The sequence below is a fragment of the Cicer arietinum genome, chromosome 1 (assembly GCF_000331145.2).
Source record: "Cicer arietinum cultivar CDC Frontier isolate Library 1 chromosome 1, Cicar.CDCFrontier_v2.0, whole genome shotgun sequence".
Classification (NCBI taxonomy): Eukaryota; Viridiplantae; Streptophyta; class Magnoliopsida; order Fabales; family Fabaceae; genus Cicer; species Cicer arietinum.
Window position 1 is genome coordinate 10,176,237 of NC_021160.2, and position 15,807 is coordinate 10,192,043.

The 15,807-nt window shown below is 32.7% G+C and overlaps 3 protein-coding genes across 3 annotated transcripts; all 3 read left to right on the forward strand.

Annotated features, from left to right (window-relative positions):
• Window positions 1-5,282: 5,282 nt before the first annotated feature.
• LOC101490211 (large ribosomal subunit protein mL102 (rPPR5)) lies at window positions 5,283-8,876 on the forward strand. Its single transcript, XM_004488178.3, has 2 exons — window positions 5,283-7,662; window positions 8,528-8,876. The coding sequence occupies exon 1, from the start codon at window positions 5,407-5,409 to the stop codon at window positions 7,624-7,626; it is 2,220 nt and encodes a 739-aa protein (XP_004488235.1). The 5' UTR covers window positions 5,283-5,406; the 3' UTR covers window positions 7,627-7,662; window positions 8,528-8,876.
• A 956-nt stretch (window positions 8,877-9,832) lies between these two features.
• On the forward strand, window positions 9,833-12,241 carry LOC101489875 (uncharacterized). Its single transcript, XM_004488177.4, has 4 exons — window positions 9,833-10,032; window positions 10,187-10,341; window positions 11,807-11,961; window positions 12,039-12,241. The coding sequence occupies exons 1-4, from the start codon at window positions 9,926-9,928 to the stop codon at window positions 12,057-12,059; spliced, it is 438 nt and encodes a 145-aa protein (XP_004488234.1). The 5' UTR covers window positions 9,833-9,925; the 3' UTR covers window positions 12,060-12,241.
• A 768-nt stretch (window positions 12,242-13,009) lies between these two features.
• Window positions 13,010-15,585, forward strand: LOC101489557 (uncharacterized). Its single transcript, XM_004488176.4, has 2 exons — window positions 13,010-13,394; window positions 14,531-15,585. The coding sequence occupies exons 1-2, from the start codon at window positions 13,347-13,349 to the stop codon at window positions 15,461-15,463; spliced, it is 981 nt and encodes a 326-aa protein (XP_004488233.1). The 5' UTR covers window positions 13,010-13,346; the 3' UTR covers window positions 15,464-15,585.
• The last annotated feature ends 222 nt before the right edge of the window (window positions 15,586-15,807 follow it).

A 15,807-nucleotide genomic window follows, 5' to 3' on the forward strand; every position in this document is an offset into this window, starting at 1 on the left:
AATTAATTGTGCATAATTCTTAACTTTTTTATTATTATTTTTGTTTGTTTTTCTTTTTTTTTTATTTATTTTTATAATAAATTAGTTGATATTATAATATTTTTTAAGTTTGTAGATCATTTTTATTTATTTATTTATTCATGTATTTATTTATTGATTTATTTATTTATCTATTTATTTATTTATTATTTATTTATTATTTATTTATTATATGTTTATTATTGTTATAGAGTTATTGAATCATACTTATTCTACACCCTACACTTTTATTAAGACACACACTTATGAGTGGAACCTTACACCCGGGTTTGAACAAAACTTAAGTTTAGTTTCGAGGTTGTGTAGTGGTAGCCTTCTGGATGTACATCCTGTTTGGTTAGCATGAAAATCTCACCTAGAGTTTGATCTTATTGAGGGTATTGTCACTCCAAATAGTTTACCTATTGTTGTTGACAATATTCCAAAATGAGATTATTGGCTCTAGGGACCGTGTTTAGAACTATAGAGCCACCTTTGTGAGAGTTTCACTACATAAGCTAATAGACCCTTTCATTATAAGAATATCCATATTAGCAAAAAACACCTCATACATTCATTCAAAATGTTATATATTCACAACATACATTCTACATAATTGCATTCATATTTCATGACATTGTTTCTTTTGAAAATAAATTGGCATTTTGCATCAATTTTCAGGATTGTTGGGGAATCATAAGAATCTTAGTCACGTGTTAAATTAAAGCAGACAATGGGATCAGAAAAAAGAAAAACTTTACTTTTAAAGTTCAAACAACCTGATTTGAAAAGTTTAAGAGACATCAGCAATCAAATGAAAACTATACAACGTGATAGTTTCTTTCTCAAATATGGGAAGATCCTAAATCTCTTGGCAGTAAATGTGCAAACGGGGGCCCTCACGGCTTTGGCTCAGTATTACGACCCTCTCTTAAGATGTTTCACCTTTCAAGACTTTCAGTTGGCCCCGACATTAGAGGAATTTGAGCGAATATTGGGTTATTCCCTAGAAAAAGGAAATCCTTATCGATATACTGGGCAACCACCAAGTTTGGAGGCAATTTCGGAAGTATTGAAAATCGATATAAGAGAGTTGGCAAGTACAAAAGAAGAAAAAGGAGCCATTCATGGTTTTTCGAGAAAATATCTAGAGCAAAAGTGCCACGATTTAGCCATTAAAAAAGAATGGAGTGCTTTTTTAGACGTTTTGGCTCTAATCATCTATGGTATTGTTTTATTCCCAAACCTTGATAATTTTGTTGATTTTGCTGCTATCAATGTCTTCTTATCTTTTAACAAACATAAGCAAAATCCAGTTCCCGCGATTCTTGCTGATGTATACTACTCTCTACATATGCGACATGAGAAGAAAGGGGGAACAATTTTGTGTTGTGCTCCAGTGCTGTATATCTGGTTTATGTCTCATATGTTCAAGAAAGGGTATCATATTGGAATTAAAGATAATCGTGAATGGGCTCAAAGTATAGCTAGCCTTACTGGAGACACAATTTCATGGTATCACAGGGAACAAGGGGTAGAGGAAGTAATATGTCAATGCGGAGATTTCCCAAATGTGCCTCTCATGGGAACCAAAGGATGTATTAATTACAATCCGGCGGTAGCTTTGAGACAGCTTGGCTACCCTATGTTGGAAAAACCAGATGATAAGTCATTGGAAGCTTTTATTTTGCACAATACGGGTATAGTAGCCCCACCGATGTTGCGAAGGATAAGTCGAGCTTGGGAGAAGATCATCAGAAAAGGAAAAGCACTTGGATGCAGAAGTTGCAGCACAAAAGAACCCTATCAACAATGGATAAAAAATAGAGTCCAAGAAATCAAGCTGCCTTTCCACAGTACACCCTCAAATGATCAGGAAATGCCTGAACCAATTCTTGTTGCAAATGAAGAGATAGAAGAGCTCAAAGCAGCTTTGCTAAAATCTGAAGAGGAGAAAAAAGAGCTGCAAGCAAAGTTATAAAAAGTCACCCAAGAGAATGAGAACTTACGATCAGAAAATACTTGTAAAATTCAGTTTATTGAAAGAAGTAACAAGAGGTTGAAAGTTGAAAAAGAAAATAAACTTGACATACAAGATTGTTTGAGAGGTGCAAATGAAGAGTTAGATGTGCGAAAACAAGAAAAGAATGCAGCTATCGAAGAGGCCTATATGTGGAAGCAGTTGTGGTCAAAATCAGCAAGCTATGAAGACATAGAGACGTTAATAGCTTGTTTGAAAAAGAAAGATGAGTATTACTATGAAGTCTATATTTTTTTAAAAAAATTATCTTATACTTCCACGTTATACTTCTACTCCACAAATTTTTAAAAATACTAACTTTATCCTTTTTCATTTTTACTATTTAACACTTTTTATTTTTCACCATTCAAAGTTTTTTGGGTTAACTACTCTAAGATTTTTGGTATGCAATAGTTTTGTGAAAATTTCATAAAAACTTAAGTTTCTCAATACAGAAGCTTACCGAGAAATTTATATAAAGTTTATTGGAAATTATTGAAAAACTTTTTATAAATTTATTGGTATAGAGACTAGAAAAGAAAATATTTCACAAGTTTTTCGATATATTCTTTTATATTGAGAAACTTGTGAAATAATTTTCCGTTACGCATCATTTTTTATGAAAAGATTTAATTTTAAATTATTTAATTTGTTTATATTATTTTTAATATATATGAATAAATTGCTATTATTGTGTAATAAAACATGTGTAAATACTTTCAATATTTTTGCCACATATTAGATATGAATAATTATAATTAATATTGTAAAAAATTATTATCGCGATTAATTATTTAAATTTATTTTATATTTAATTTCATATATTTCATACACAGGAGGTTGCTGTGAATTGAACTAAGGAGATTGATACTAAAAACAAAGTGACTCTTATTGTCACTAAATTATATAAAGAAATCAAAGAGAGATGAATGATTAATAAACTAATATTAGATTGTGACAAAAGAGGAAGATACTAACATGTTGATAGTTCAACTCAAAGTTCAACAAAAAATGTAGTCGTCTTTTCAAGCTTAAATCAAAACTATTAAAAGATGATTTAATACGAACAATTAAATTAATTTGTGGAGTTCACAACCATGAATTACTTGATATTTTGGAGGGATATGCATTTGTTGGATGTTTAGATGAATCAGAGAAAAAAACATGTTCACGACTAAACAAAATATAATGTTGCGCTAAAATACATATTACTCTTGTTATAAGACTGGAACAAGAGCAATGTTACTCAAATCTCACAAATATATAAACAAATGAGTCTTATTCGATTGCAGTTGAGAGATCATAGGACAAAAATGCAACATTTATTCAAGTTAGTTGAAGATACAATACATGTGTGTTGAAATAGAAAGCGGACACACTCAAATGTTACAAATTATATTTTTTGACTCATCCATATTTAGTGAAGTAATGACATTTGGAGTCAATAACCAATTTCAAGTAATAACATACTATATTTATTACATTGATTAAGGACAATACCTAAAAAACCAATAAACACAAGGTGTCATTCCTTGAAATTATTGGTATGACGTCAACAAAAATTGTATTTGTAGTTGGATTTGTTTATTTGAAATGTGAATGTGAAGAAAACTTTTGTTATACACTAGAGAGGTTAAAATATTGTTTGTTACCCAAAACAAATTTCCTTGTATAATTGTGACCGATAGAGATCTTGCTTTTAAGAAAGTAGTTGATATTGTATTTACACATGCTGTTAATTTACGTTGTTGGTTTCATATCGACAAAAATGTTGAACCAAAATATAAGCAATATGTCTTGAAGAATTGACAATAGTTATTATTAAATATGTGGAAAGACATTATGTATTGTAATGATGTCATGTTTGAGCAAACATGTTTTGATAATCAAATATTTGTTGATCCTTTCTTTTGATTAAAGAATCAACCGTTATGTTTTTTCAATTGGTTCAATTGCATGTTAATCAAATTAAGGAGCAATATTCGAAGATCCGAAAGAAATCAAAGAATATGAGTCCTTAATCCAAAATGTGCCAAAAAAATGTGAAAAAAAATCGGAGTCCATGACCCTAAATTCGGCTAAAAAATCCAAAAGAAATATAAAAATAAGCGTCCTTGCTCTAAAAGTTAATCACATAATATGAATACTTTTGCAAGAGGCTTTGTTAAACAAACATACTTGAAAATTATTAGAGCATAGTTAAGGGTGTCAAGCTAAAATTCCCTAACAATCCTCAATCACTTCAATGCTACACTTCAAACTTTACTAAAAAAACTCACTTCACACCTTACTAAAAAATAAACAATCAAATAAAATATGTTGCCATGTTTCTTCACCTTCGCACCTAGAACACACATCATATTATATGATTCCACAATTTTGCGTTTTACTAGGTTGTCTTTCGTATGAATACAATTGATTAACAATCTCTAAGCGAATAACTCAACTTTCAATAGTATTGTCTTGTTTCAAATGAATTCAATTGTGTGAGACTCGTCAAACTCTACTGCTAGAGTTAAAAGTCAAATATGTATTTTTAACTGAATAAACACTACGAAGATCAAGTCTTTAAATACCATATGTCCAGAATTAGTCAACAAAACACAACATCCGAGTAACAAATCATCTTCCCACACAAACAAACGTCTTATCCAACTTCAGTATCCATCATCAATACTCCACCTCTCACGAAATATCTCCACTTCTGACACATTTTTGTTACTACCTATCCCAAACAATCTACAAAGGTCAATCAATTTAATCTACAAACGATTTATCAATTGGACAAAAATATTTTTTAATCCTTAAAATTATAAAAGGTCAATCGCTTTAATATATCAAAATTTCAAAATAACAATTTATTTTTTAAATAAAAAAATTTCAATTAATCTAGACACTTTGCAATTTAATCTATTGAGCAAATAAATTTTTTAACCCTTTATTTTATAAATAAATATTTTATTCCTCGAAATTATAAAATTCAAGGAATTTAATCTATTAAATTTCCAAAGTAGTGATTTGTTCTTTAAATTGAAAATTTTCAATCAATTTAGTCACTTTGTCAAATTTTTCATCACAATTTTTAAAATTATATACTTATTTTGATGCAGTAAAAACTATTTAAGCAAATATATATATTATATTTTAATTTAAGCAAAACTAAATCATGAAATAAACATATCCACCCAAAATTCTGTAAATATATATATTTACACTAAAGAAAGTATACTTACTTACTTGTACACAAACAAAAAGTGCGTTCTGAAAAAAAAAATGAAAAAGAAAAACAGTATGTCTTAAACCCTAACTCTGAATCTGAAGCCGAAGCTGCAAAATCTCACACTCTTCCTACCACTACCACTACCACCATGTCTTTCATTTCCAACAACTCCAAGCTTCTCCGATGGCGACCAACTCTTCATCCCGTTTTTCTCTCTTCCCGTTTCTCCACTTCAACCGCCGAACCTCTCTCCGAACCAGACCTCCCTCTCCTCCATTCCCTTCTCGATCCTCCACCTCGCGTCCATTCCATATCCCGTTCCCATTCCCGTTCCCAACCCACCCTATCCAACCCTGAACTCACTGTCATCCGCATGATCACAAACCGCGCCTGGACAACTCGCCTCCAAAACTCAATCCGTTCCGTCGTCCCCAAATTCGATTCCTCAATTGTCTACAATATTCTTCACGCCATCACAAACCCCGATCAAGCCCTAAAATTCTACCGTTGGATCGAACGTTCCAACCTCTTCACTCATGACACAAACACCACTCTCAAAATGCTTCATATCCTTACTCGCTACTCCAAACTCAACCACGCTCGTTGTATTCTCCTTGACCTACCTAAAAAAAATCTACCTTATGATGAAGATATGTTTGTTGCTTTGATTGAAGGTTACGGTCGCGCTGGTATCGTTCAAGAAGCTGTTAAGATCTTTCAGAAATTGGATCAGAAAAGTATTAAATCTTATGATGCTTTGTTTAAGGTGATTTTGAGGAGAGGAAGGTATATGATGGCAAAAAGGTATTATAATGCTATGTTGAGAGAAGGTATTGAACCTACTAGACATACTTATAATATTCTTCTTTGGGGTATGTTTTTGTCTTTGAGATTAGATACTGCTATTAGATTTTATGAAGATATGAAAAGTAGGGGTATTGTGCCTGATGTTGTGACTTATAATACTTTGATTAATGGTTATTTTCGCTTTAAGAAGTTTGATGAGGCTGAGAATTTGTTTGCTGAAATGAAAGAAAGGAATATTGTGCCTAATGTTATTAGTTATACTACTATGTTGAAGGGATGTATTGATGTTGGGAAGGTTGATAGGGCCATCGAGTTTTTTGAGGAGATGAAGAGTTGTGGTATTAAGCCGAATGCTGTTACGTTTACTACGTTGTTGCCTGGGTTGTGTGATGGGGATAAAATGGTGGAGGCTGGTAAGGTTTTGGGGGAGATGGTGGAGAGTTATGTTGCTCCGAAGGATAATTCTGTTTTCATGAAACTGATGAATTGTCAGTGTAAAGCTGGTAACTTGGATGCTGCGGCAGATGTGTTGAAGGCGATGATACGGTTGAGTATTCCTACGGAGGCAGGTCATTATGGTGTCTTGATTGAGAATTTCTGTAAGGTTAATGGGTATGATAGGGCGGAGAAACTGTTGGACAAGTTGATTGAGAAGGAGATTGTTTTGAGGCCGGAGAATTCCTTTGAAATTGAACCTAGTGCTTATAACCCGATGATTGAGTATCTGTGTGACAATGGGCGGACAGGGAAAGCGGAAACATTTTTCCGGCAGTTGATGAAAAAGGGTGTCTTGGACTCAGTTGCTTTTAATAATTTGATCCGGGGACACTCGAAGGAAGGCAACCCCGATTCTGCACTTGAGATTGCAAAGATCATGAGTAGGAGAGAGGTTCCTAGAGACGAAGATTCCTATAAATTGCTTGTTGAGAGTTACTTGAGAAAAGGAGAACCTGCTGATGCCAAAACAGCTTTTGACCACATGCTTGAAGGCGGGCATCAACCTGATTCGTCTCTTTACAGGTCGGTTATGGAGAGTTTGTTTGAAGATGGCAGGGTTCAAACTGCAAGCAGAGTAATGAAAAGTATGGTGGAGAAGGGGGTGAAGGAGAATATGGACTTGGTTTCGAAGATATTGGAGGCCCTTCTCATGAGGGGTCATGTTGAAGAAGCTTTGGGAAGAATTGCTTTGCTTATGCAAAATGGGTTTGAGCCTGATTTTGACCACCTTTTATCTATTCTCTGCGAGAAAGAAAAGACGATTGCTGCTCTAAGATTGCTAGATTTTGTTCTTGAGAAAGACATTATCATAAACTTTTCAATCTACGATAAGGTTTTAGATGCTCTCTTTGCAGCGGGGAAGACCCTCAATGCATATTCCATCTTATGTAAAATTTTGGAGAAAAGAGGCGCAACGGATTGGAGCAGCCGCGATGAGCTGATCAAGAGCCTTAATCAGGATGGGAACACAAAGCAAGCAGATATCTTGTCGAGAATGATCAAAGAAAAAGTGGAAAGTCCTCCAAAGAGAGATGGAAAGAAGAAAGCAAGTAGAGCTACATAATTTGTTCTCTCTTCATTTTCTTCTCGAGTTTTAGAGGTGAGAATTATTAATTAATGCGTTTTGGCTGTAATAATTTGTTATATGAGGAAGAGATATTGTGAATTGTTATTCATTTATAAATTGAAAACTTTGATTCCTTCCAGCTGATCAGAGATTTGTTTTGACACATTATTTTTTATATTTTGTTTATTGTTAGTCTACTATCAAGGTTTCGAGTAGTGTAACTTGTTTTTCATATATAATAACTCCTGGGAATGGTACGACAATGAGAAGTGTGAACTGAAATAAAATATTCTCAAGTTTACAAGATTTGTGAATTCTTCTATCTCTCTTTTATATTGGTTTCCCAAATTCCTGTTTGACCATGCTGCATATACAAGGTGTTGAATCCATCCCACTCCCAAAAACTGCCACCATCAGCCATAATCAACAAACAGAATCCATCTAGAAGGCTGCTCTAGATAGTAGATATATGGTCTGTGATACAAGTATCAATAATTCATCTATATGATATGACCTATATTAGCCCTCGTGCATTTGATCTGATTTATATGCAGAAAATAGATCTTATTTTGTTAATGTTTACATTTATATTCAAGAACTGTATACTCCTGAGAAATACATCATATAGGAGTACTGTTATACAAGCATCGAAAACTTTGTCATACTGTAACTGCAGAGAATCTATTTTTCAATAACTCATTTATAGGATGAATATTTTCCCTCATGCATTTGATTGATTTATATGTAGACAATATATCCTTTATTTTGTTAGTGTTTACATTTATATTCAAGAACTGTATACTCCCGATAAATGCTTGTATTGCTCTGGAATACCAGTCTGTCATTTTTCCTACTTGGCTACCTCATACATTGCAATAAGCATTTTTGTGAGTTTCAGTTTTGCTATGGTATTGTGGTGGCTGCCCTTAAGATGTTGAGCACCGTTGCTGCTGGATTAGCTATTGATGTCTGGGGGCCCATCAGTGACGATGCAGGAGGATTTGCTGAGTGAACTGATGCCCTTGATGCTGCTGACAACACTACTGCCGCCCATCTGATTATCATGAAATATTAACCTAAGTTGCCCCTTATTATACTTTTTATAATGTAGTACTAAAGAGTTACTACTAAATTTAATTTAGGGTGAGTTTGATTTAACAGAGAATAAAATTAATTTTGAATGAATTCATTTTGTTAAATAGATTTTAGTTAAAAGTATGTTGAATAAAGTGAATTATGTTTGAATATATTTATTAAAATTAAAATTAGGTGAACAATAAATTTCAGTGAAAAATCATATTTCAATTCATAAGTTACAAATAATAACTCTTGAGATAAAATTAATTCGGGAGGGAAAATCAATTTTACTCATGACACTCACATTCCAACATCAATTTGTTGAATTTAGCACTTTCAAAATTTAAACCAAACATGTCACTAATAGTTTCAACCAAACTGGCTTGGTCTAAGTTGTTTGTGCATTTGGGGTACAAGTTTTTGTTGATGAATTGGGGTACAAAACATTGTTTTTTATTCAATCGGGTACAAAACTTTTGTGCATCATCGAAATCCTCTTTGGTAACATATTGATTCTATCAATTTATCATCAACATCATTATCATACGCAATCATCAATTTTACTCATGGCTTAATTTTAAACATGGCTTATCTATTTAAGATCTTTCTTCGATCGACCATAATTAACTAAGTACCATTAATTATCATCAAAGCTACTAATTAGTTACTAACCTTAATGTATCATTACCCACCATCTATTAATCAGTTTAAGCTTATGATAATTACATTTTTTCATTGATTAGATATGACCATAATTACGGGTTGGATTCTCTGCCTTAATTCTACTTATTTATATATATAAAATAATAATTTAAAAAATAATATTTATTATAATTAATATAATAAAATAATAATAATAATTATTATATAATAAAACAAAAATATTATAATCATTTATATTTTAGAGAGAAAATTTAAATTCATAATATATAATAAAATAAATTAATTACACATATATAAAATTTAATAATAGTAATAATAATAATTTTACTAACAAGTTTGAGAGTGGAGTGAAACAAATATCTCCAAATACACCCGCCCCCCAACTTTAAATTTCTAATGAAAACAAAACCCAATTAATTATAAAAGTCAAAATAAACTATTTCTTTGGTGGTATAAATAAAATTGAATTTGAAAGTAAAAAAGAGAGGAATAACGATTTTGTAGGAGAAAAAGGTAGCAAACAAGCGCACAAGGAAAATATTCCCCAAAATTCGAAATGGCGAAAGAGATCGAATCTCTTACAGAAGACGAAAGACGCGCACTTCGTGGAAGCAAATTCGCTCCTCTTCCCACCCTTTCCAACTCCAACAAGTCCAAACCCAGGTTCTCTCTTTTTTTCTACGGTTTTTCCTCTTTCAATTTTACACTTTTTAACTAACCCCATCTGCTAATTTTATTTATTTATTTTGAATTCATATTTTGTTGTATCCCCTTCAATTTTAGTGGGTCTGATTTGAATTTTTTATTCTTTGTGTAGGTTGGCTCATCCTGGTGGACCCGTTGCTACGAATAAAGCAGCGGCTTTAGCAAAGTTTTTGGAGAGGAAGTTGAAGAATCCTGATGGATTGGCATCTATTAACCCTCGTCTTCTTCAACTTGCGGTTGACAATGCTAAGCAAACTGTCTATGCAAGTAACAATTTTAATTTCTCTCTGTTTTTCTCTTTTTTTTTTTGGTGTATTTGGTTATTTATAGTTCATTTAATTTGATTACTATTTGATGTGGTGATCTGTTTGAGATTTTTTGATGCAAATATTTGTATGAAGTTTGTGTTTTACCGTGTGGTAATGATGGTTCTGGCTTGGCTTGTGGTTAATTGATGCATATTTGTGTGTCCTTGAGTCTTAATTAGCCATGTTTATTCTTATGGTTGCTACAAGGACATTTAATATGTTGTGGCGTAAGTTCGAAGCCAGGATACCTCTCATTCTCCACATTTAGTGTGTGAGAGTTTCGCTGCTAGGCTTTTTTTTAAAAAATTGCAATGTGATTCTACCCCATCACATGATGCACATACACAATACTAGTATCAGGTATGTTGCATGTAAGACACATAAGATACGATAGGTTTAGGGTTGCATATAAAAAAAAAATTCACTAAATATATTATTGAAGTTCATTGATCACGACTGAAAATATGATGGAAGTTTGAATATGGGTGAAGGAATGGTGAACCGATGGTATAAATTGCATCTGTTATAGAAGATGGAAAATAGGGATTAGTAGTTGAATGGGTGGTATTGTGTTATGTGTGTTTTCCCTTAATTGGGTTTGGCTTGGCTAATGATAATTTGATGCATATATTTATCATCCTTTTGGCCATGTTTAATAAGAAAAAATATTATGATTCCCCCCCACTGTTTTTGTGGTGTTAAGTTTGGGAATAGTGAATTGGTGACTGGTATGTGTAATTGTACTGTGGGTAAGTCATGGTAACTACAATTGTCAATGTGATTTTCCTGTCATGGTTGAGCTTGCCTGCTGGTTGTTACTTGTTGGCAAATATTAGAATGAGGGAATTTTAATAAATGTATAATATCTTGTTACTTGTGTCTTGGCCTCTTGGGTAAGACTTGTAAATTTGTTTGCGTGCTCCCGCACTTATGTACATGTATGCTTTGACCAGATCAGAGTCAGTTTACATGCACACTGTCGTTTCCCATTTCACTTCTAACATGGTATGAACTCTTTGGGATTAATCATAATCGTTTTGTACCCACTGACAGAGTTTCTCTTTTTTTCCGTTCTTTCTATTCTTTGTCAATGCTAAGAATGTTGTTGGGACTTTCTGAGGCCTGGTTTCAGGTCTCAACCATATAGTAAAGTAGTAATATATTGTGCAATTGCTGGAAACCATGCCCACACACACACACACACCATCTCTTAGAGCCAGGTTATGGCCACAACTTGCACTCATCCTCTCTTTTCACTTTTAATAATGTTAAACATAAGTTTTTCTGTCATAAATGGAGTCTAAGTTTCTTTAACCATATCATTAATCAAATTGTATTATGGCCATTAAGTTAATATTCTGTGTTTCTTTGCAATTGAAATTGTAGGAAAGTCATTAAGTGTTTTCTTTTTGTTTCAATTTTAGGTACTACTTCTAATTCAGAAAGACATGTTCGGCATGTAGACTCCTTTGGTGACTCAGATGCTAGTGATGAGGAACAGAATAATCTCCCTGAGGTAAAGGAATGCAAGAAGAAGAGAAAGAAGAAGAAACAAAAGAAGAAAAATAAAAAGCGAAAGGTCAATACTTGTTAATATGACTGGTTATATTCCTACACACTTTTGCAAGTCAACCAACCAGGTTTGTTTTGCTGCAGGAAGTTGAAGACCTTGGATGAGCTGTGTTGAAAAAGCCTTAACAGAAGTTTAAATCTTGAATTTGTTTAAACCGGCATGCTTATTGAATTGAGGATTGGACCAAATAATTTGTGTACCATGGTTTGTTTCCTCACATGAATTTGCTCATTGCAAGTAAAATGAAGTCACAGATGAAAAAAATATTGTTGGAGCTTTTGCTACACTTTGTGTTTTCTATAGGAATATGAACTTGTTTTTTAATTTAATTTTTTTCTTTTTCTTTTAGGGTGTGATATTCATAGGAATTAGGATGACAAAGATGCAGTTAGAATGTTGTCATATAAATAGTTTTTTTGTTGTTGAGGCAAATCATATAAATTGTTATTTATTCAAATGGTCAAATATGAATTTAAGAAATCAATTCATTAGTTTAATATCACTATTAAACACGTGCTCATGTTGAAATATCACACCACTCTGTCCTGTGAAATTTGTGTTTATGTTCCTCTTCGTAGGAATTAAGTGAGACCTTATCTAGAGATAGACAAATTTCACTTGACAAGGTCATTCATAATGTTAACACAAGAATTTATTCCCATTGTTTTGAGTGTGTATTGTGGTCGGTTTTGTCTTTTTTCGATTAAGATTTCTTTATTTCTTTTTATAATTTTTAGATAATCAAAATCTATTATAACTGTTATTGATGATGATGAAGATGTTGGTAGACCAAAGCATCAAAATCATAGACTTAGTTCTAAAAAACATTGCAGAGTCTAATCTTTCACTAGATTTTTATTTTTATACAATAAGTTTTTTGCACTTATTTTTATTTCCTTCCATATATTTTTGTTTTTCTTTATACTTGATGATGAAAACAAACGTGTTTGCGAAGAACTAGTTAGCATTTTCATAACAAGTTATCTTTATCAATATCAAGATAAAAAAATAATAAATTTTAGCTATTCAATAAGCTATATTGTTTAAAGTTGTCGTTTGAGCTTGTAACTGATAATGCTCATTTATATTAATAACTTATAAATAAAAAATGAAAGAAAAATATGACAAACGAAACAGATAAAAATAAAGGGACCAAACGAAAATTCAGAAATAACATATGGGAAAACAACCAACGATTCGCGAAACAGAGAACGACTTTGCGCGCGTTCGCACACCAGAGTTCCGTTCACTGCAATAGAGCTTTCCCTCTTCTGAGATATTTCAGTCAAACGGCAAAGAAAGCAGAGGAAAGTATCACGCAAAAGAAAAGATTTTTCTTTCTTCTGTAAGAGGGTGGCATAAGAAGAGACTATAGGAATCTATGGGCCACCATGATTGGAACAACCTCAGCCGCCCGCCACTCCATTTTCACCCAATTGGTAACATAACCATCTTTGCATCTCTTTCTTTCTAATATTCACTTCGCTTCTATGTTCTGTACGGACTCTAACTTCATGCCCGTTAAAGTGATTTTATAGTTTTGGTTTATTCTCATGTGGGATTTTGTTTCTAATGTGTTCGATGAAATGCTCCAATGATGAGAAACTTTTTTATTTTATTCAAATAAAATATTTCCCTTTTTACAATATGGGAACAATTACAACAGATGAAGCACCGATACTAACTACTAACACAGACATATGTTCAATCAGAAAGTGTCGGTGCTTAAGAACATATATTCATTGGATTGTTATTAATTTAATTTAAACTAAGTTATCTGACATTATCACCTAATTGTCTGAATCTCTAGAGATGCCTTTGCGCTGCCACTTATTTTACTTAGTTTACAAATGTAATTATGAGAATCTAAAAGATTGAAGGGTGAAGTACTAGTTCTTTAATCCCACCAGTTTTAGTTTTTCTTTTTGTTTCAAAACAATGGGTGTTTGAAAAAAATCCAAATTTGCCATTGCTTTATTACTGAATGAGTGTATAAGTGAAGATTTATGAATAACTTCATTTATTGATTGAACAAAATAGTACAAATGAGGGATTATATAGGATGAATAACTCTCATTATCCCTTAGCAAACTCAACAAGTTATAACAAAAATAAACTAACTTACAAGTATTAAATGCATGATCAAGGGAAAAGGTTATCAACTAGCTACTTATCTAATATTGTTTTCCAAATTTACCCTTAGATATAATCAATATGTTTTGTGTTTACATGATTGTATATAGTGGGATATTTAGATTCTTTGCATTGAAAAATGAGAATTTGTAAAACATTTTATGATAGAAGTAATGGTATTTTGGTACAAATATACATCAATTAAATAATTCATTGATCTGTGTACAAAAATCTTAAAGCACCAAAGTTTTGGAATGGAGGGAGTACCAGCAACTTTAACATGAAATTAGAAAAATATATTACTTGGTCAAAAATCATAAAAAGATCACCAGGATTATCTAGAGTAGTGTTCTTTAAAATGTTATTTATGTATTTTGCTAAGTATTGGTTGCAGCCTAGTTAATAAGTACAAGATGAAGTGACACTTACTATTTTTTAACAGGGGAGATTGATTGTTCACAGAAGTAGCTGTTACAAGGGTGCACTTTATGCATGTTTAGGTAATAAGAGAATTTTTAGTAGAAATGCTAGTAGCCATGCTTCTAATAACACTTCTAAAAGATGTGGTAATGGTGATGGCTTGTTGAAATTCACATCCGAGGAAACGTACCCAGTCCTTCAAGCCCCCAGCCTCCAGCATTGGTTTAAAAATTGGCAGACACTTAGGAAACAAAAGCTGACAGCTAGTACTTTTGCTGCTGCCATTGGATTTTGGCGTAAGCGAAGGGCTCACCTATGGTTAGAGAAGATCGGTGCTATAGAACCATTTTCTGGAAATCTTGCCACATGTTGGAGCAATATCAAAGAGGAGGAAGCACTTGAAAGATACAAGCTGATAACCGGAAATAACGTATTGTTTCCCGAATTTCAGGTCTACAGATCAAAACCAGAGGACAGTTGGCTAGCCGCTTCACCAGATGGTGTAATTGACAAGCTGGTATATGAATTGCCTTCGCGTGGTGTACTGGAGGTAAAGTGTCCGTATTTCGATGGAGACATGAGTAACGCTTTTCCTTGGACCCGAATTCCAATTCAGTGTATTCCTCAATCTCAGGGTTTGATGGAGATTCTAGGAAGGGATTGGATGGATTTTTATGTTTGGACTATTAATGGTAGTAGTCTATTCAGGTTATATCGTGACCCAGAGTATTGGGATGTTATGAGAATTGCACTTTCCGATTTCTGGTGGAAGCATGTCCAACCAGCAAGAGAGTTGTATAGTAGTGGTGGTATAACAGATCCCCTTTTTCAGTTAAAGTCACTAGCACCAACCCGTAGACATGAATTATGTCCCGATATAGTTTATAGAAGTAAACACATAGTTGATAATTCTAAATTGTTGGTCCGGGAGATACATGGGAAAATGCGAAATTGATTGTTACTGCTGTTAGAGGGGAGTCATTAGTTTATTAACAATTTTTTTGTTGTATATTCCATAATAATATTTGAATGGTTAGCTTGAATACATATAGTTCATAAGATATTGATTTTGCTGAATTGAATTGTGGACTGGTGTTGGTTCATGACATGGTATTACCACTTCAATTCTGCTTAATATGGTTTGAAACCATGGTCTTTTTCAAAGATATAATATATTTACAAAATGCTGATTATAGATGATAACTGATACATTAACAGTTTGCCACTGGCTGAGTATTATAATTTTATTTAGCAAGCTGTCTTAATTGAACCTCTTGGAAAACTTGAGTCTATATTCAT

Bases quoted from the DNA above. Each gene is read 5' to 3' on its own strand.
- LOC101490211 (XM_004488178.3), top strand. From the start codon at position 5,407: ATGTCTTTCATTTCCAACAACTCCAAGCTTCTCCGATGGCGACCAACT.
- LOC101489875 (XM_004488177.4), top strand. From the start codon at position 9,926: ATGGCGAAAGAGATCGAATCTCTTACAGAAGACGAAAGACGCGCACTT. The intron at 10,033-10,186 runs GTTCTCTCTTTT...TTCTTTGTGTAG, and splicing joins TCCAACAAGTCCAAACCCAG to GTTGGCTCATCCTGGTGGAC. The intron at 10,342-11,806 runs GTAACAATTTTA...TTTCAATTTTAG, and splicing joins TAAGCAAACTGTCTATGCAA to GTACTACTTCTAATTCAGAA.
- LOC101489557 (XM_004488176.4), top strand. From the start codon at position 13,347: ATGATTGGAACAACCTCAGCCGCCCGCCACTCCATTTTCACCCAATTG. The intron at 13,395-14,530 runs GTAACATAACCA...ATTTTTTAACAG, and splicing joins ACTCCATTTTCACCCAATTG to GGGAGATTGATTGTTCACAG.